At 53.4% G+C, this 19,238-nt stretch overlaps 1 protein-coding gene across 6 annotated transcripts; it reads right to left on the bottom strand.

Moving 5' to 3' along the window:
• Positions 1-841: 841 nt before the first annotated feature.
• On the bottom strand, positions 842-18,398 carry Brpf1 (bromodomain and PHD finger containing 1). Of its 6 annotated transcripts, none has more exons than XM_090323899.1 (14): positions 18,208-18,396; positions 16,012-16,620; positions 11,431-12,390; positions 9,970-10,132; positions 9,483-9,614; positions 9,010-9,156; positions 7,936-8,245; positions 7,301-7,621; positions 6,726-7,010; positions 6,110-6,257; positions 4,024-4,160; positions 3,803-3,921; positions 3,304-3,458; positions 842-1,694 (listed from the first exon to the last, which is right to left on the bottom strand). In XM_090323899.1, exons 2-14 carry the CDS (start codon positions 16,608-16,610, stop codon positions 1,511-1,513), a joined length of 3,660 nt encoding a protein of 1,219 aa, XP_090180025.1. In that variant the 5' UTR covers positions 16,611-16,620; positions 18,208-18,396; the 3' UTR covers positions 842-1,510. The 6 variants fall into 6 exon arrangements, with proteins under 6 accessions (XP_090180025.1, XP_090180023.1, XP_090180027.1 ...); XM_090323900.1 differs by having other exon boundaries at positions 843-1,694; positions 9,028-9,156; positions 18,208-18,395; XM_090323897.1 differs by having other exon boundaries at positions 3,803-4,160; positions 18,208-18,398.
• Positions 18,399-19,238: the final 840 nt, after the last annotated feature.

Raw genomic sequence — 19,238 nt, 5'->3', positions numbered from 1 at the left:
CGAGGCGGCCAATCGTGTCTTCGAAGCTTCTTGGGCCAGGCCCAGGGAGCTGCGAGGCGCCGCCGCCCCGGGGACGCAGGGAAATGATGGTCCTCCGGGGGTTAGCGAGATGAGTGCCACAGACTGTCCTTCCTGGGCTGAACCGCGCGGAGCTAGGATGACAGACGTGAGCCGCCGGCGAGGGCGGCCCGGGGCGGCTCTTGCCCCGCGGCAGTGAGGTCTCCAGGGGAATCCCCTGCAGCTGACTGCAGTCAATGTGTCCGTTCCCCACCGGCTGCAAGCTCGGGTCAGTCTTGGCACGTCTGTGGCACGCCACCCACAGGGGCCATCCAGGGTGTGTGGTGGAATCCCTTCAAGTGCTGTTAGAACTGGAGAAGGCGCCGGGGTTGGGGAAGGAAGCAGCTTGGCAAGTGAAGCACTTGGGCCTTGCTTCTGGCAAAGGGCATAGCCGGCCAGTCCAAAAAGGCAGCAGTGGTGGACTCTGCTTGGTGTCAGGCACACTGAAGAACCACAGGCCGCTTTCCAGACCTCGACCTGAGCTCAAATCCTAGGGCTGTGACTTCCTAGCCACGGTGAGAGGCAAGTTCAGTTAAGTTTTCTAAGTCTCCAAATCTGGAAACAACCAGCTTCTTATTAACATACCCATCGATAGGGTGCAGACAAAACTGCACCTCAAAGTACACTGGAAATGGGAAGACTCCTTTTACCTGCCTGCTGTGTCTTACAACTAGCAGGCACAGAGAACAGCAACCACTTTTGTCTGATGATACACCATTCCGGATATATACCATAGCTCCCTCCCTCTGAATCCCTTTGCCCTGGTATAAGAACAAAAAATTCTAAATAGACTTTATTTTCTAAGAATCAATATATTTTCCTTTGAAATAAATACAAACCAGTTTGAAAGGTAGGGGGATCTATGGGAAAGAGAAGGGAAGTAGGGACAAGCCCCTGTCTTTTTTTAGTACCAAATGACTCTGGCGCGACCCGGAAACGCAGTTACAAATGAGAATAATTTAAATTCTCCAATAATTACAGTATATACAACAGCTTGGGAGGGGTCACCTAGTGTCCCTCTTCTGGGCTCAACAGACATCCATCCCACTGCTAGGCTGGGTAGATGCCTGCTAACCTCACTTCCTGCAGGGGCCTTAGGCCTCCAGGCAGTTACAGATGCTCCTAGCAGAACAGGCAGAGGTGGGGGCAGGTCCAGCTTTATGCAGTGTCCTAACCTTGGCTCACCACCCTGTTCTGCAATGCCATAGTCTCTGGAGCTCTTTGACCTGTGGGATCTCCCCTCTCCCTGCATTAAGTCACCACGGGCCCTTGGAGTGTTCTGTACAGTCCAGCTGCACTTAGGGCAGGAGGGACCTCCCCCAACCCAGCTTCCCCTGAGACTGGCCCCAAGACCAGGAATGAGTCAGTGCAGAGGCTGGAGCCACTCCAGAACAGTGAGCGAGGGAAAGAGAAAGGTCCTAGGGCACTGTCGGTTGTGTTCTGCTGGGCAAGGTCAGTCACTATCGCTGGTCTCACTGCTCTGTTCACCCTGCACCTTGCTGCGGTGCTGCAGGGCCCTGTGGTAGGCGATTTGCACTGATTTGCGGATATTGGATTTGCGGCCCTCCAGCATCTTCTCCTTGTCTAGGTCCTGGTTCACACCAAGAGGAACCAGCTTAGTCCTGGGCAACCACTGCCTATAGGACAAGGTAAAGATCAAATATATTATCTAAAGAGACAACAAGCACTCATTCAAAAGTATCTGAATCCCAATAACTGGTCATGATCTCTTAGAGATTAAGAGACAGCCCTAGCAGGCCATGATAATGCATACTTTTAATCCCAGCTACCTGGGGGGCAGAGACAGGAGGACTGTGTGTGGTACAGTACAAAGTCCTAGGCAAACTTGGCAAAACCCCCTTTTCAACAAAAGAAATTAGCAATGATGGTACATGCCACATGCCTGCAATCCCAGCTACACAACCTTGAATCCAGCCCTGGGCAAAAAGGGCAGGACACTATCTAAAAAAAAAATACAGGCCGGGAGTTTGGCCTAGTGGTTAAAGTGCTTGCCTAGCATGCATGAAGACCTGGGTTCGATTCCTCGGTACCACATACATAGAAAAAAGCCAGAAATGGTGCTGAGGCTCAAGTGGTAGAGCTCTAGCCTTGAGAAAGTCCAAGGACAGTGCTCAGGCCCTGAGCTCAAGCCAAGGACTGGCAAAAAAAAAAAAAAAAATACAGAGCTTAGGATGGCTGATATCTATAACTCTAGCTACTTGTGAGGCTGCAATCTGAGCCTGGACAGCAAAATTGGAGAGACTCTTGTCACCCAATAACCAAAAAATAGCTGGAACAGAAAGAACGGGAAGGGTGGCTCAAATGGCATAGTGCTAGCGACCAGTGGGGAAAAAAACTAAGCAAGAATGTAAGGCCCTGAGTTCAAGCCTCAGTACAGGCATAAAAATAAGGCGGGGGGGGGGGGGGTTGAAGTAGGGACTCAAGTAGGCAAGTTTAAGGCCCTGAATTCTACAATAGAAAAATCTAAGTCCCAGGAGGGCATGGTGGCTCACACCTGTAATTCTAGCTACTCAGGAGGCTGAAATCTGAGGATCTCAGTTCAAAGCCAGCCCGAGCAACTTACTACAGTGAGATTCATTTCCAATTAATTAAAAAACAGGAAGTGCGGCTGTGGCTCAAGGGTAGGGTGGTAGTCTTGAGCTGAAGACTCAGGGGCAGCGCCCGGGCCCAAAGTTCAAGCCCTATAACCCACACACACAAAAAAAAAGAAAAAAAGAAAAACAAAAGACCCAAGTCCCATTCCTCAAGAGACTGCCAACAGCCCTGAGAGCACTAGCCTAGCCAACAGGTAAACGAGGGCTGTCATGTGGTATTTATAGAGCTCTGACTTAAGCAGAAATAGATGCCTTGTCCCAAGGGTTGCAGAAAGACTTCACTATCATCTGTGGGCTATTAACAAAAAAACTACACATGTAAATTTGACAAAGGAGGGATTTACAGCTTAATGTTTGTGCCTACTTTATCATCATCTTGTTACCATGGAAGAAGGGGTGAGAGAAGCCATATACGCTTGTCATTATCACTGGTCCTTTGGTTTCTAGCAACAACTTTTGCTTTAGTGCCCACACATGGCCAAGACAGCCCCTTGGCTCAAGATCCGTTCTACCTCCCTCCCCCACAGCTGTCACTACCTCCTCTGCTGCTGCTGGAGTTTTAGTCTGCCCCCACACCACTCAGGATTGCCTCTGTGGCTGTGAGTCATACCAAGTGGGCCCCCTTGCTTACCAGGTTCGCTTGTTATCAAAGAAGAGAACGAGGTAGAGATGCTCTCGGGCTTCCTGGGTCATCTGCTCCCCAAGTTTCAACACCTCCAGTGGGGGCACAGGGATGGGAACCCCGTGGTGGAACATCCCTTCCCGGGGCATCTTTGGATCAATGATCTAAGGGTTATATAACACAGGCCCAGTTTGGGTCAGCTCGTTTCCTTGGCAAAGCGTACCCCACCCAGGAATTTAGAGACTGCGAGGTTGCGGGGGAGGGGGTCAGAAAACAGTGATGGTACAGCTAGGGCTATCATGCTGACCCGTGGCTGCTTCCTGGGCTGAATTACTTTAGGGCCTAAGGAGCCAAGAGAAAGTGAGAGATGCAAAAACCGGGGCACTCTGGGGGTACTCAAGCTGCAGCAGTCTACCATTTATCTGTTAAGAACCCTGTGCTCCACAGCTAAGCAGAGACATGCTGGGGCTGGAGAGCAGAGGGTGGGACAAGGGAAGCCGAAGCCTACCAGTGCTGGGTATGAAGGATACCCCCGGCATTTGGCCCACACGAGGTCCAGAGCGTCCAGTGGGGAGTCCTCATCCTCTGACAGCCAGCCAGCTCCCCGGCTCAGACTCTTCCTCACCACTTCACAGGAATGGGAGAGAGGGGGCGGATCAGCAGCTAGAGGGCTGGCAAGGCCCTGACATTGGGTGCCCAGCATCCCTGGCTTTGGGTGAGAGTACTTACTGCTGTGGCCCACGCCGCGGCCAGTGCCCACGGAGTAGGCCTCATTCTCAGTGCCTGAGGTGTCTTCACTGCTATCCTCTGGGAATGTGCCCCGAGAGAAGGAGGGCTTACCCCGGCCTTGTTTTGAGGGTGTTGTGCTGTGGACAAGATAATGGGAAGTAAATTTGAAAGAAGAATGGAAATGGCACAGTAGGATCTTTTCTCCTCTTTACACTCACAAGCTAGGCTTTTGGAAAGCAGAAACTTACGTGGAGAAGTTTAAAGTCACACACACTCAGAGGCTCGGGTGGCTGAACTTCAGAGATGAGGGAAGCATGCCTATCTAAAGGTGCTACCGACCAGACTCCCCCTTCCCTCCTCCTTCTCTTGTGGTAGTACTGATAGTTGAACTCAGGGCCTTGTACTTGCCAGTCAAGTGTGCTGGTTACTCTTTGCCTCCTCCAGCCTTTCTGATGTACTAGTTGTTGTTGATATTATTATTCTGCCAGGGCTCAGGGCCTATCCCCTTGAGCCACAGCACCATCTGGTATTCTGGTGGTTAATTGGAGATAAGAGTCTGTCTTTAGCCCACGCTGCCTTTGAACTGAGATCCTCAGATCTCAGCCTCCTGAGTAGCTAGGATTACAGGCGTGAGCCACCTGGCCCAGGATGTACCAGTTATTTTTGAGAGAGTTATCTTCTGTCTTTCCCAGGCCCACACCTGGATATTGTCGCTAAAACTATTGAGCTCATGGTTAGCGCTCTACTACTTGAGCCACAGTGCTACTTCCGATTTCCTGATGGTTAATGGGTCTCATGGACTTTTGTGCCCAGGCTGGCTTTGAACCGTGATCCTCAGATCTCAGACCTGTGAATAGCTAGGATTACAGGCAAGAGCCACCAGTGCCCGGTAAGCCCTCTTTTCTATATTTTCTTTTTTTTGATAGGGCTAGGGGTGGTGGGGAGGATGTAGTACCAGTCCTAGGAACCGAACTCAAGGCCTGGGCACCGCCTCTTGACTTTTTTTTTTTGCTCAAGGCTAGCATTCTATTACGTAGGCCTCAGCTATGCCCCTATTTTTTGCTTCCTGCCCTAGCTAGGATGATAGGCATGTGCCACCATTCCATACCCAGATTCTATTAAAATGGGAGTCCCCTGGGCTTTTCTGTTAAAGATGGACTGGAACCATGATCCTATTGATTTCAGCCTTCTACTAGCTTATATACCACCAGGCCCTTGATCTGGTCTCAGACATTCCTGATCTTGGCCTTTCAAATGGCTAGAATTACAGGCATGAGAGCCAGTGGAATTTGACAGAACTCAGATCCTCTCATTTCAAAGAGAATAGAGACTAGAAATTTTATGTAGCTTATGATTAAAAAAAAACAAAACAAAATACAGGGGGCCGGGAGTTTGGCCTAGTGGTAGAGTGCTGGCCTAGCATGCATGAAGACCCAGATTCGATTCCTCAGTACCACGCATATAGAAAAAAGCCAGAAATGGTGCTGAGGCTCAAGTGGTAGAGCTCTAGCCTTGAGAAAGCCCAAGGACAGTGTTCAGGCCCTGAGCTCAAGCCCAGGACTGGCCAATAAATAAATAAATTAAGTAAGTAAGTAAGTAAATAAATAAATAAATAAATAAAAACAGAAGCCGGGTGGTATGGTGGTTCACTAGCTACGCAGGAGGCTGAAATCTGAGGATCGTGGTTCAAAGCCAGCCCGGGCACTAAAGTCTCTAAGATTGTTATCTCCAGTTAACCAACAGAAAAAGCAGAAATGGCGCTGTGACTCAAGTGACAGAGCGCTAGCTTTGAGCTGAAGAGCTCAGGGACAACGCCCAAATAAAAAACAGGAAAGCACCATGCTGGCCAAACCAACTATACCTGTAGGCCAAATCCATGCCTTAGGCAGTTCCAAACTATTAACTTAATCCAAGATACTTCTTGTTGACCCAGCCCTTTTATCTTGCAGAGACCTTGAGGTTTAAGCACCTTAGTCTAGACGTGGTTGTCACCTCCCCTTCCCCCTAGGAACAGAGAAATGTGGAAAGGCCCATGGGCCCTGGGAGGCATCCCAGGAGCTCTGACTTCAATGGAAGGCGCTGGTACCTGGTCCGGTCTGAGGCGGCACTGCTGCTGCTACTGCTGCTGGACTCAGAGTCAGAGCTGCTCCGGGGAAGGTTGCAGTCATTGCGGTACACCAAGAAACTCTTCTTCACTGGCTGGTTTCCACTGCTGAAGCCATTGGCTGGTAAGTCTTGGATGGAGGAGGGGGAGGAGGAAAGGAACCAGTCAGGAAGCTGTAGAGCAGAGCTAACAAAGGAGTGAGAGGGACTGAGAGCTTGGGTCCTCCAGCCTCGGCCAGAAGTACTAGCTCTGGGCAGTGTCTATCAGCATGGCCCCAGCCTTGGCCCACCCCTTATTTCCCTTGGCAGCTACTGGCCTCAGAACACAAAATGCTTACACAGCAGGAGATCCCAAGGAAGGCGAGAAGAGAAAAGGTGAAGTGACACAATAGAGGGGCCCTAGACAGAAATCTAGACGGGTCACAGTGTCTCTGGGCCTGTTTTCCCAACTAGGACATGAGGGGACGGAACTGAAAGAATTGCTGAGGGCCCTTCTAGCTGTATCTTTATGGGACAATGAAAGGGTAGCTTGGAAGTATGCTGGGAAGAATGGCAGCTTCGCTCACTCTTGGGGGGAGCTGGGTGATGGTGGGGCTCACCCATTGGGGGGTCTTCTGTGGACTTATCACTGTCGCTGTCTGAGCTCGAACTGGGCCGGGGGCTCCTACCCCTCTTGCGCTGACGCAGGGAGCCCATGATGGGGAGCTGGGGGGGCCCCACAGGACTGCCTCCGTGGCTGGGGGTCATCTGGCTCTCCCGGTTTTTTGGGGGGCGGCCCGGCCTCTTGGGCGGTCCAGCTGTCTTCGGGTTCTTTTTGGAGAACAGAACTGAGGTTCTCCTGCCCACCTCATGTGCGGGGGTTGAGGACATGTTGGGACCCAGGCCTGGAGCAGAGAAGGAGAGAAGGAGAGTTGGTGAGGGCCTGATGTGAGAAGGGAGATGTCCAGGGCAGGACTTGGGGATAGAGGACCATTACTCCAGCTAGTGGGGGAGACTTGGGGGGGGCATGGAATTCAGACAGTGACTCATACAACAGCCAGAGGAGGCAGCTAAGAGGCCCGTGATGGGGGATGAGGGAGAAAGTGAAGCTAGTTTACAGGAAGGACCACTGCCCAGGGATGGCAGAGCCCAAGACCGATGTGTTCTGTGCTCTATCTCGCTATGGGGTTCAGACCTTTGCTTGTCTCCTGGCTGCTGCTCTCCTCCGCTGCACTGTCTGTCTGGCCATCTTTGTCACAGACTGCTGGGTGGGGTGTCAGACTGCCTCTGCTGGAGGGGCCATGTCGCTCAGACCCGTCCCGGCCAGTTTCCCGCTGGTGGGCCAGTTTCCGCCGCAATGCTGTCATCTCTTTCTTGATCATTTTTGCGCGTCGAGAGCGGCCCACACTCTGCTTGCTGGCATTGACTTCGTCCAGCCGCTCCAACAACAGCTTCAGCTGGTCTTCGACGGGCAGATGCTTCTGGTTCTCCAGCAGGATCAGCCGCTCTTCCTCTGCTGTTGCAAGGGTTGAGGGGGAAAAGTCAGACTCAAGCAGCCCACTCAGCCCCTTGAACCTGGGCAGGCAGCAAGAAACCCACTCTTTCCCCCTCCGCTTCTCACCAGGAACAGGTACCAATAAAATAGCAGCACCAAGATGCAGAATGGCAGGACCTGCTATCCATTCCGTCTGGCTTCTTGGGTAACTTCCCCGGGAGTAATCTGCTACTGTCCAGACTAGCCATTACCTGCCTACACTGCCTGCTCCCAGGAGGGGACTTTTGGAAAGCTGGCACTGGCCTCTATGTGTGCATGTGTGACTTGTCACCCACCATCCTCAGGGTGGCGTGGGGCATCGTCTCCAGGCAGACTGTGGGGGATATGCATGCCCGTTTCAAAGTCAATGCCCATTTTTTCTGCCTGACGCCGGGCCTGCCGGAGCACAGCACCACCCTGCTCACGGAGCCGCACCGCTGCCCTGTAGAAGATGGTGTCCTTGGCGTTGTACTTGAGGCAGTTGCTGACGATGAGGTTGAAGTCCTCCTCAAAGTCATCAAAGTTCAGGTAACGGTACGCCTCCAAGTTTTGCTTCATGGTGAAAAAATCCATGGGCTTTTTGATGTGGTCGAGGTAGTCAGGTACCTAGGAGAGCAGGGTGGGCGTGTCTTAAGTGGAGATAAGCCCCCATTCCCTGAACCCTGCTCCTAACACCCCCCCAATGCATCCGGCAACCTCCTCCCACCAGTCAAGAGGTAGGCATGAAGCACAGGGGAAAGGAAAGCCAGCTTCTAGTCATCACTTTGCCAGTCATATGTTGGGTCACCCTGGCAAGTTTTTCAACCTGACTGGGCCTTGTTTTCCTCTCCTGAAGACTGATAAGGAAAGACAGAAAATTGACCTCCTTGAGCAACGGGAGGCTTCCATAATTAAATGTCCAGGGGACTCCTCTAGAAACAACACCACCTGCATTTTTCCTGCTCTTTATACTTAGCGTTAAAACGTACAAGAGGCACTGCCTCAGGCCTCTCATTTTATACCTTTCAGAGAGAAGAGTCTGCCAGCCAGGACCTAGGGCTTCAGAGCTGGTTCTTTAGGTGCTGAGCCTCTTAAGTCTCCGTTCTAGGGTTCAGCACCCCGAAAGTGTCTTCCTGCCCTGGGATTATTCATTTGGCAGACTCAGTCCCTGCCTCTGGGGAAGGAGTGCAGACTGCCTCCCATTCTGGGCCTTGGGGTGGGACAGGGACAAGACAGAGTCCAGGTGATACATGTGGCTCCAGTTCATCCTGCCCCAGAGCCACCAGCCCCTCTCGTCAAGGGCCCCACCTAGTCCCTGGCCCAGACCTGCAGCAGGGGTCCAACTGGGAGAGGAACAGAAAGAAGATGGAGTGAGGGGAAGGGATTCTTACTTCGTCCAATTCGGTTACCTCAGACAGAGGGACCGGCTCGCTGAAGATGTTGCCTGTGTCCTTCTCTTGGAGCTGCTCTAAGGTTTTGCGAAGCAGGATGAGGAAAGGCGTCAACTGCATCTCCATGGCAATCTGCTGGACCTTGATCTGACACACAACAACACTTGATCAGCCAGAGCCAGGCCCAGGCCAGTCTCCTAGCAAAGGGGTCTGAAGAGATGATCCCAGCTGGCTTAGAAACTTGCCCTCCTTTTCCATCCCCAAAGCAGGAAAATTTCCCCAGCTCCTGGCCTCCCCTTTGGCTCCTAACATGTGCCAAGTGGGTCACCTGCCAGGTTTCTGCACACACCCTCCTGCCATATTCTGCTTCCTGAAGGCTTGACAGCACTGGGCACAAGGCCACCCAGGACACACGCCTGTGCTCAGACGCCTGTGCTCTGTTCTGAAACCCGGGCTGGCCCAGCAGCGCTCACCGTCTCCCTCTTGAGCTTCTCCCGCTTTCGGATCAGTTCTACCAGCAGTCGAGCTCTCTCTAGGTCGTGCCGGAGCCGCTGCCAGGACTTGAGCTGTTCTTTAAGGGCCCAGTTCTTATCCTCAGAATCTCTCTGCAGAAGCAAAAAATGGGGGAATCAGGAAATGAAGAGCAAGGCAGAGAGGAGTCCAGAGAGGAGGAGGATTGTCTTGGGAACTTGGGACAAGAGCAGATCAGGTCAAAGGAGAGTACAGAATGTATTGGTAGCTTCTCAAGCTGTGTGTCTCCAGGAAGTGACAATGAGCAAATGCTCAGTGTGTTTCTTAAACAAACACATGGACACATAGCAACAATGCTTTTCCATTTAGCTGATAAATATACTAAGACTTCTTTCTAAGCCCCATTTGAGGATTAGATTAAAGGAAAGGCTCAGCCCTAATCATTTTGATGCTAGTTTCCATAGTCCACGGGGAATTGGGACACAGTACCCCAACTTGGTCACAGTTCCTCTGAGACTGTAGGTGAGTCTGTAGGCGCCTCAGCAGAGGGACCCCGTTCCGGGACTGGCGCTTCAATGTCCAGTAGCTGTGCAGCCTCTGCATGAACTGGCTCTTCCTCTGGATGGTCAGGCGGCTGGTGATTTTACTGAGTCTGGGAGACAGGGAAAAAGACAAGAACCTTTTGGGTCTTTGATTTTTCTGAAAAATGGTTTGTGCCCAGTGACAATTCCTTAATGGGAACAAACAGGGACTGTGTCTCTTGTAAACAAGGCCGGGGAAGGGGGCCGAAGACAGAGTGGTGCCACCAAGCTCTCAACACTAAGCCGGATCTCTAACCTTGTACACCAGGGAGTCCGTCAGTACTGGTCACTGAAACCTAGGCAACTATTTGACCCTGGGATCCCTACTCAGATGGAGCCTTTGAAAGTGTCACGGTGAAGTATGTGTACTTTCCTTCTTGGCTAAGAACAAATGAGCTAAATTACATCTACAACAAATATTTCAGGGAAATCAGCTAAATAGCACAAGAAAGTTAAAAGCAACATGATCATAGCTCAAATGAACAGAGTTCACATTCTACTTTTCTGGGCGCGGTGGTGGTGGTGCTGGAGACTGAATGCAGGCCCTCACATGTGCTAAGCACGCGCTTCCACCGGGCTGCACTACCAGCTTCTCTGTGACTTCTTGAGCCTTGTCTTCCCCACTTTTCATTTTATAGTCCTTCCACAGTCAGACCTGTTTTTTCTGTTCCATCCTTCCTTCCTCACTTAAACCACATCATCAAAAGGAAGGGTTTAAAACATCTGTAGGATGTCTGTCAAGTAAAAGTTGAAGTTTCTGGCTCCTAGGTAAAAGTTGGATGATTAAAACAACAACAACAAACACCTCTTTTAGTGGGGCATCAGTGGCTTGCACCTGCAATCCTTAGCTACACAGGAAGCTGAGATCTGAGGATCATGGCTCAAAGCCAGCCTGGGTGAGATGCTCATTAAAAGACCTGGGGCGGGGAGGGGCAGTCCTGGGCTTGAGCTCAGAGCCTGAGCACTGTCTTTGGGTTTTCTCAAGGCTGGAGCTCTACCACTTGAGCCACAGCACCATTTCCAGCCTTTTCTATGTATGTGGTACCGAGGAATTGAACCCAGCTCTTGGTGCGTGCTAGGCAAGCACTCTAACACTAGGCCAAACTCCTGGCCTCCGTGAGACTCTTATCACCAATTAACCATCAGCAAACTAGAAGTGGCACCCAGGCCCCAAATTCAAGCCTCACTACCACCAAAACAAAAGAAAACACAAAAACAAAAAAACCTCTTTTGCCTATTTAATTTTCCTCCTAAGCAGTTATTGATAGGAAGAAAACAATCCGGCCTTGCCACTCTACTCAGTGGCCTGGCAGCTCCTCTCCAGAGCATCCTCATCCCTCACCTGCCTGCCCGACTGCTCCCCACATACCTGTGCGGTGGGATGCAAGGCACTGACACCACAGGCGCGGCTGCCCGCTTCTCTGCCAATATCTTCCTTGCTTTCTTCATCTTGATCCGGGACTTGGCCTTGGCCTTCTTGACCTTCTCTGAGCTCCAGCCTTTACCCTCATCTTCCTCTTCTTCCTCATCCTCGTCGCCTTCACTGTGGGAGAGGGTGGGCAGGCGCCGTGCGGAGCCTGGCGGGGTGTGGATGTCGCAGTAGGCTGTCTTGCGGACGCTGAAGGAGGTACCGTTGGCCCCTGTCTCCCGGACAGGCTCCATCTTCATGTAGAGGCCCGCCTGCTGGGCACATGTCACATGGAAGGCTGTGTAGCAGTTGGCCTTGTGGCACTGGATGCAGGCCCCAGAGCCCCGCTGTTTGCAAATGTAGCAGGTAAGCTTCCAGCGGGCTGGGGGGATGTGCTCGATGCTGTCAATAGGCTCTAGGAAGACTGTGTTGGCGAAGCAGACCTCGGGGATCCACAGAGCGCACACCACGTGGGCCCACCGCCCGTCATCTGTCTGCTTGAAGGCACCGCCCTTGTTGGGGCACAGAGCACAGTCCACAGCTCGAGAGGGTGACTGCAGGCAACGGCGGCACAGCCACTGGCCCTCAGGGATGTAGGGGACACCATAGCACTCCTGGTGCACGGCGAGGTTGCACATGTCACAGAAGAGAATGACATTGCTGTTCTGGCACTCACCGTCGTTGCAGATACAGCAGACAGCGTCTTCATCCACTAGTGCATTGGGGTCACCTTTATTGTGACTCTCGAAGTAGGATTCCTTCTCCAGCCGGTCCATCAGGTACTCAAAGATCTCCTGGGGGATGGGACTCACACCCTCAGTCTTCCGTCGCTCATTCATGATATCTAACCAGATGTAGTCCTCCTCATCCATGTCGTACTCCACCTCCTCATCCAGCTCCTCAGCCGACTTCTCGATGTACCTGCAGTGCACAGGAGGGGCTCAGCACTTCCTTCCCTCCTTTGCCTCCACTCCCGCTCCTACAGATACCATGGTCATTCCTGGCTTATTGGGGAGAAGCAGCAGAGCTGCATGGGAACGCAGGCCAGGCCTCTCCAAACCACCTGTCATCACAGCTGCCACAGGACACTGCCTCCCTTGGGAGGGAGAGGCTTACCAGAGTCCCGAAAAGCAGGCGGTTTGGGCAGCTAAGGGCTATGTGGATAATGGAGATGAGTCGGGCAGAAAGGTACTTTATACATAAACTGTTTCAGCACAAGCTGATGGCCTTGAGTACAGCTGCCGGGGGGGCCTTCTTCGCCTGGAACCTTACCAGCTCAGGGTTCCCTCCATCTTTAGGTACTATGTTGGTTTTCTATTTTTTCTTTCCTTTTTTCTTTCTTTTTTCTTTTTCTTTTGGCCAGTCTTGGGGCTTGAACACTGTCCTTAGGCTTTCCTCAAGGCTAGAGCTCTACCACTTGAGCCATAGCACCACTTCCGGCTTTTTCCTATATATGTGGTACCGAGGAATCAAACCCGGGTCTTTGTGCATGCTAGGCAAGCACTCTACCACTAGGCCAAACTCCCTGCCCACTATGTTGGTTTTCTGAATAGCTTTGGGGATAGCAATCATAATAGCTAAGAATCACTGAGCTATTACTTCTATAAAGAAGGCATTGTCCATACAGGCAATGCTCTTTCTCACTGTCCTCATTTTGTAGATAAGGAGGCTGTAGCTGCGAGAAACTAATAAAATTTCCAATAGAGGCAGGTCACATAGCCAGTCCTGCATTGTTCACTGCCACTGACAGCACTCATGAAGCAGCAGGCCTGGGGCAGAGGGCTGCTTCAGGCAGCTGTGATACAACACGGCCACTCTTCAGGTATCTAGACTCATATTGTAACTACAATGGAAGAACAAGAATTCAACTTCTAACTTGGATGTAAATCCTGACTCTGCCACTTTGTGAACATTAAAATAGCACTGTTATTCTCTGGACCTGTTTTACTGACAGAATGGGGATAATGTCACCTACTTAGAAAGATGCTGCCAGGATTAGATGGCATCACAAAAACACAGCGTCAAACAAATGGCACAGGGCTGGCACCAGAAAAATGTAGTTCCTGTCCCTACCTTCAACTTGCCATAAGGGAAATGGGCTGAGCCGGCTCTGGGCCATAGATGACTGACAGCAGGTATGCGAGCTGAGGTTCTCTGGGCCTTGTTTTCTTCAGTGGTACAATGTAATGCTAATGTCAACCCATTTCACACTGCTGTTGTGAGCATGAAATAATTCAATACAGGTAAAGTGCTCAGTGTGGAACAGTATTCCATAAAAACAAACCCTGTTATCAACTTCCTACAGCCCTGACCTGCCTTGCCTTGCAGTATGGCTGTGTGTGTGCATCCAAGTCCTCCACTCCAGGGGAGGAACTGGGATTAGTTTGCATCACTACATAGAAAGAAGTGCTCAGTACTGCTCATTTGGAAGGCATGTGGGTGGCGGGGGGGGGGGTGGGGGAGAGACAGAATGAAGGCTGTCTGTGGGAGGTAGCTTCCTTCCCAGCCCTTCACCTCTTCCCCAGGGCGAGTGCAACCTGTGCTCTGAGCAAAGGTATGACTCAACACTGGTGTGAACTATCTGGATCCTTCCAGGACATGCACCACTCTGAAGGACCATGCCTTACCCTTTCCTCTGCCATGACACAAGTGACATTATGTGACGGAGTATAACATACACCACTGGCTTCCAGATTACAGGCTATGACAACAGACGGGGGAGGCTAAATGTCATGTACAATTCCTGACACTCCAGCTGACATGTCATGGTCTCCTCTCCTTAAGGAAGCATATTAGAAAGCACACAACAAAATGTGATCTTCTCAAGTTTATAAAGTAAAGCCTTTGCAAACCTTGGGGAAATTTGCTATCAGTGGTAATTCCATACACCACAACCCTCAACTAAGTGCAACACACCAGCTGAGACCTGTTCCCTGGAGAACAGAGCTTCTCCCCAGAGCAAAGAATGAACCTGAGTGAAGGGAGCAAAAGAAAAAGGAAATAAATAAGCTGGGAACATAAAGAGTCAGTAAGAGGGACCAGATGCCCAAAGAGAATCCATGTGTGGGGTGTGGGGGAATGGGCATGGTGCTAATAGAAAAGAATTGATAGAAAGCTAGACAGGGCTAAAGTGGCCCAAACCAATGCAAGAGAAAAGGAAGCAGGAGAAGAAGCCTTGAGAGGGGAAGAAAGAAGAGGAAACACACATCACCAAGTTCCCTCACATCTGCTTTTAAGGAACTGAGATTTCATAACGTGATGCACACTGCACTTCGGTGAAAGCACTTTCATAAGCTGGGTACTGGCGGCTCCCACACGATCCCAGCTGCTCAGAAGAAGCACCAAAGGCTGACATGGACCTGTGGCTCAGGTGTCAAGAGTGCTAGCGAAGCCCCGTACCTTCAAGCCTCAGGACTGGCGCAAAAAATCCCGCTTTTTACCAGAGAACCTTTATGACAAATCCTCGTCAAACATCAGGCCAAAAAAACTACTCGACTAAATCGTCAGAACCTTCACTGTTCCTTGGAGGTCAAGACCTTAAGAAGGAGGTTTTAGTAAACGATAACTTGTAGACAAGGATGGGAGGGGAATATTGGGTAGGGGAGGGAGACGCCAAGGAAGGGGTGACATTATCCAAAAAAGAAAAAAAAGAAAAGAAACTAAAGAAAAAGAGAGGCTGACAATGCAAAGGCCTAGGGGTAGGGCAGCAGCCTTGAGCTGAACAGCTCAGGGACAGTGGCCAGGCCAAGTTCAAGCTCCACGAATCCTAGTCTTCTGCTAGGATTCCTGAATGTAGTTTCACCACCACACCGCTTCCCCCACTTTGGGTTGAAGCAATTTATCCTTGTTATGTCTGTGTCTTTTAAATAGGAGTTACTGTGACTAAGGTATTAGAAGGAATGACGTATAAGTAAATAAAGGGCCATTGGAGAAGTATAAAGCACAGGCAATAAAACTACTGCTTAAGCATACTAAAAGACAGATGCCAGTTGTAGAACCAATAGTGGGAAAATGGCTGCTGCAGACTTACAAGCTGCTTTTAGGACACAATGAAATGAGTGACTACTCTTCTTCCTTTAGGCAGGCAGGAAAATAGTCAATAGTCTACCTGCTCTGCAGATGGGGTCTCTAGCTGGCTGTGACTCCCAAGGTCACACGGTGAGAAAGCAGATTTTTGGGTCTAGTGGGAAAGTGCAGCTCTGGAGCCAGAGGGGACTGGGTGTGAGTTCCAGCCTGGCTGTCTATGGGGCTGTGACTTTCACTTTCTGGACCATGGCTTCCTCATCTGTGCAAGGGGAACAATACCTGCCTAACGGTTGTGAGAATAAGTAAGGGAGTGACTGGGAAGCGGTGAATGCAGGACCTGGCACATGGCAATGCAGGCTACGTGCCATCCTCCACAGAGGGCCAGTTCTTTTCACTGTCCGGGCAAGACAGTGCTACCCTTTATCCCTGCCACTCTCCTATCTACTTGGCTCTCTGGCTCTGGAAGCCTGTGTGACCAGTTCTCCGGTTGGATGTGGGTGGGGGGGATGGCTTTACCGGTAATAGGAAGTGGGCCGGGGTGGGGCGTCAGGGGTGTCCTGCTCCAGCTCACGGTACACCACCTCTGGCAGCTTTGGAGCAGTGCTGGCTGGAGCACTGTGGTGGTGATGGTGGTTGGAGTCCTTCCGTTTCTCCTTGTTCTTGTGCTTGCCAGACTTGGGCGTAGCTGCAGGCGTCTCTGTGTTCTCCTTGTTGCTGCCATTCTCAGGCGCCTCCTCGGGGGCCTCTTCATCCTCCGACACCACATCCAGGTTGTCAAAGATGCTGATCCGATGGACGCGGCCATGCAGGTCTACCTCCACCATGCGCTGGGCCTGCGCATAGCTCATCACCTCGCGGCCCGGTGACTGAGATACCTCCGAGGGGCTGGGGGACTGCTTGTTGGCTGGGCGTGACTGGCGACCCTTCTTCTTGTGCTTGCGGAGGGGGGTCTGCTGTGGGGGGGGCGGGTTGTCATGGTCGTAGTGGTACAGGTGGTACTCAATACCACTGTAGCTCTTGTATACTTTGCGGCAGGTCTCCACAGGACACTCGTACGGAGGCTTAGTGGCCCGCAAATTGTGGCAGAAAGTCTTCACATCAAAGTCCACCCCCATGCTGTCACATCTGGAAGACACAGACCAGTGAATGCAGCTGTGAGAAAGACTTCTGACCTTCTACAAAACAGACCCCACTTTCTCATCTTCCTTCTCCACAGGGGTCACCAACCTACTTTTCTTCTTTTATTGCACCAGTCCTGGGGCTTGAACTCAGGGCCCGTGCACTGTCCCTGAGCTTTTCTGTTCAAGGCTAGTGCTCTACCACTTGAGCCCCAGCTCTACTTCCGAATGAACCATACGTTTATGACATCTCCAGTGCTTTCTATTCTACCATGGCCTTGGTTGGAGCCTCCTGACCTCTCAGTCACTACCCTAAGTCTAGCTTTTTTGGCTGAGCTATTTCTACAAAGTGGCAACATTCACTCCCACCTCCAGAATGATCATCCAGTTTCTTTGGGATACATTCTAAATCCTCCATGACAACACTCATTTCGTGGTTTGGCCCTGGTCTCTTCCTTCATTCTTCTCACTAGTTACAGTACTTTCTATCTGCACAAAGGAACTTTTTTATAACCTCTCAAGGGGCAAGGTGGATCTGCATGAGGAACGTCTCCATTCTCTCTTCAAAGACTCTGACTCGTCTGACCTGCCTCCTGAGTCACATTTACCACACTGGACCCGGGGCTGTGCGATAATAATAGACTTCAGAGCCGCCGTTCTGTCCATTTCTATCTCCCCAGTCCTTAGCAATGGACTGAACACCAGGTTTCTGACAAATGAATGAAAACCCCGGTTGAACGTGTAAGTGAATGAAGGAATCACCAGATTCTGGGGTTGAGAAGAATGCAGAAGCTTTAACCAGTCCTTCAGCGATCAGGGGGTTACAGAACCAGTCGATTTCTGGGGTCTTCCTGGGGGACCCTCCCTTCTGGGTGTGGAGAGGTGGAAAACGGAGGTCCCTTGGCTGAGGTCACCTATGCCTGCGGGGTTAATGGAGGACTACCGAGCGTCAGGCCCCAGGGGGTTAGGCAGCGTCCGCCGCGGGCTTGGTTTCCTCCCCGCCGCCGTGCCTGGGTGAGCGAAGGCGGCAAGCAGATGGCCCTCAAACCCCAGGATGCCTCGGCTGGCCGGCGAGTGGCCCGGTTTCTCTCGGCCTAGTTGAGCTCAACTGGGAGTCTGGCAGCATCCCAGGAAAAGAGCCAGCCCGCGCTCCTCCTCGGGCGACGCTCCGTCCCCGGGGCGTCTCTCTCCTCTCGGGCTCCTCCAGCCCCGCTGCCCACAGCCCTGGATCTTCCTACCCCGCCCCGCCCCGGGCCTCGGCGGCCGGGGCACCGGGGTGAGACGGGAGCTGAGATCGGAGAGCCCGCGGGGACCCGGGGCGGGGGACCCAGCCCGACCCGAGCCGCCCCGGCCCCCGGAGTTGGCGGCGCCCGCTTCCCCCTTTGTCACCAAGTTGGAAAGTTGAGAGGCGGCTCGGCTCCCCGCCCCGGCCCCGCAGGGCCCCGCGGTTGCCCGGGACGACGGCGGCTCGGGGCGGACGCCCACCGACGGGGCGGGGGGGGGGACGGGCCCGGGACCGCCGAGCCGAGCCGAGCGCCCCCGCCGCGGCGGCCGACCCTCCCCGGCCCTCCCGCCGACCCCGGCCCGCACTCACCGGCCACCTCCAGTCGGGGCTCATCGCCCGGGGCGCCCGCCGGGGGGCCGCGACCCCGCTCGGGGAGGCCGGCGGGAAAAGACGGGGCGGGGAGAGGGGCGCCCCCCACTCCGGAGACGGCGGCCCCGGCCGCCCGCCCCACGCCCGGGCCCCGCTGCCCGGAATTCCCGCGCTGACCCCGGCCGCTCCGGGTCGCGCCGGCGCCGCGGCGTCTCCACACCGTGGGCCGCCGCCCGTGCGGGGAGCCCCGAGGCTGCCGGGCCGGGGGCCGGGCGCCGCCGGCACAATGCGGCCTCGGCGGCGGCGCGGGGACGGCGGCGGGGACCGTCGCGGTGGAGGCGGCGGCGGCGGCGGCGGCGGCGACGGCGGCGGCGGCGCAGGTAAACGCGACGCCGCGGCGCGGCCCGGACGCACTTTCGCCACGGATCCCCGCCCGCCCGCCGAGGCCCGAGCGCTCCCTCGCGGCGCCTCGGGACGGCCCCAGACTCCCCACAGAACGCGCCCAGCACCTCCATCGCACGGCCGGGCTTGTGGAGAACGAAATGACAGTATTTGGGCGGGGGGGGGGAGGGGGGAGGGTCCCGCGTCCTCCGGCCGTTTGTGGCGAATCTGCGGCCACACACAGTGTGAGCGCGGGGCTGGGCGAGCAGAGCCCGCCCTTCTCCCCTCCCCCCTCCGCCTCTTCCCTCCTACTTCCTCCCCCCTGCCGGCTCCCTGGCTGCGGTGGGGACCTGGCCTGGCTCTCAGGAAGACAGCGCGGCTGGGCGGGGCCGGGGGGCGGGGCTGGAGCGCCAGGGGGCGTGGTCGTAGGAGGGGCGGGACGAGCAGGCCGCTCCGTGGGCGGGGTTTGATGCGAAGGGGCGTGGCTACATCTAAAGCAGAGCCCGGTCAGGATAAGGTGGGCAGGAGAATAGCCCGGCGAGCAGTGCCACGAACTGGAAAGAGGGGGCTACGAGAAGGCCGGGGCGGAGCTTTAGCTGGCTCTGGAAAGGTGGAGTTGGACTGGGGATAAAGATACAGCTGGAGGGCGA

This window comes from Megascapheus bottae, chromosome 33 (genome assembly GCF_031878675.1).
Source record: "Megascapheus bottae isolate mThoBot1 chromosome 33, mThoBot2.hap1, whole genome shotgun sequence".
NCBI classification, from domain to species: Eukaryota; Metazoa; Chordata; class Mammalia; order Rodentia; family Geomyidae; genus Megascapheus; species Megascapheus bottae.
Note: the sequence above shows the minus strand (reverse complement) of the source record. Positions and strands in the feature narration are given on the sequence as shown.

Coding starts and splice junctions, on each gene's coding strand:
- Brpf1 (XM_090323897.1), bottom strand. CDS start 16,610: ATGGGGGTGGACTTTGATGTGAAGACTTTCTGCCACAATTTGCGGGCC. Junction 10,133..11,430: donor CCTTGCATCCCACCGCACAG/GTATGTGGGGAG, acceptor CCTGTCTCCCAG/ACTCAGTAAAATCACCAGCC. Junction 7,622..7,935: donor CCCACGCCACCCTGAGGATG/GTGGGTGACAAG, acceptor CCCTTGCAACAG/CAGAGGAAGAGCGGCTGATC.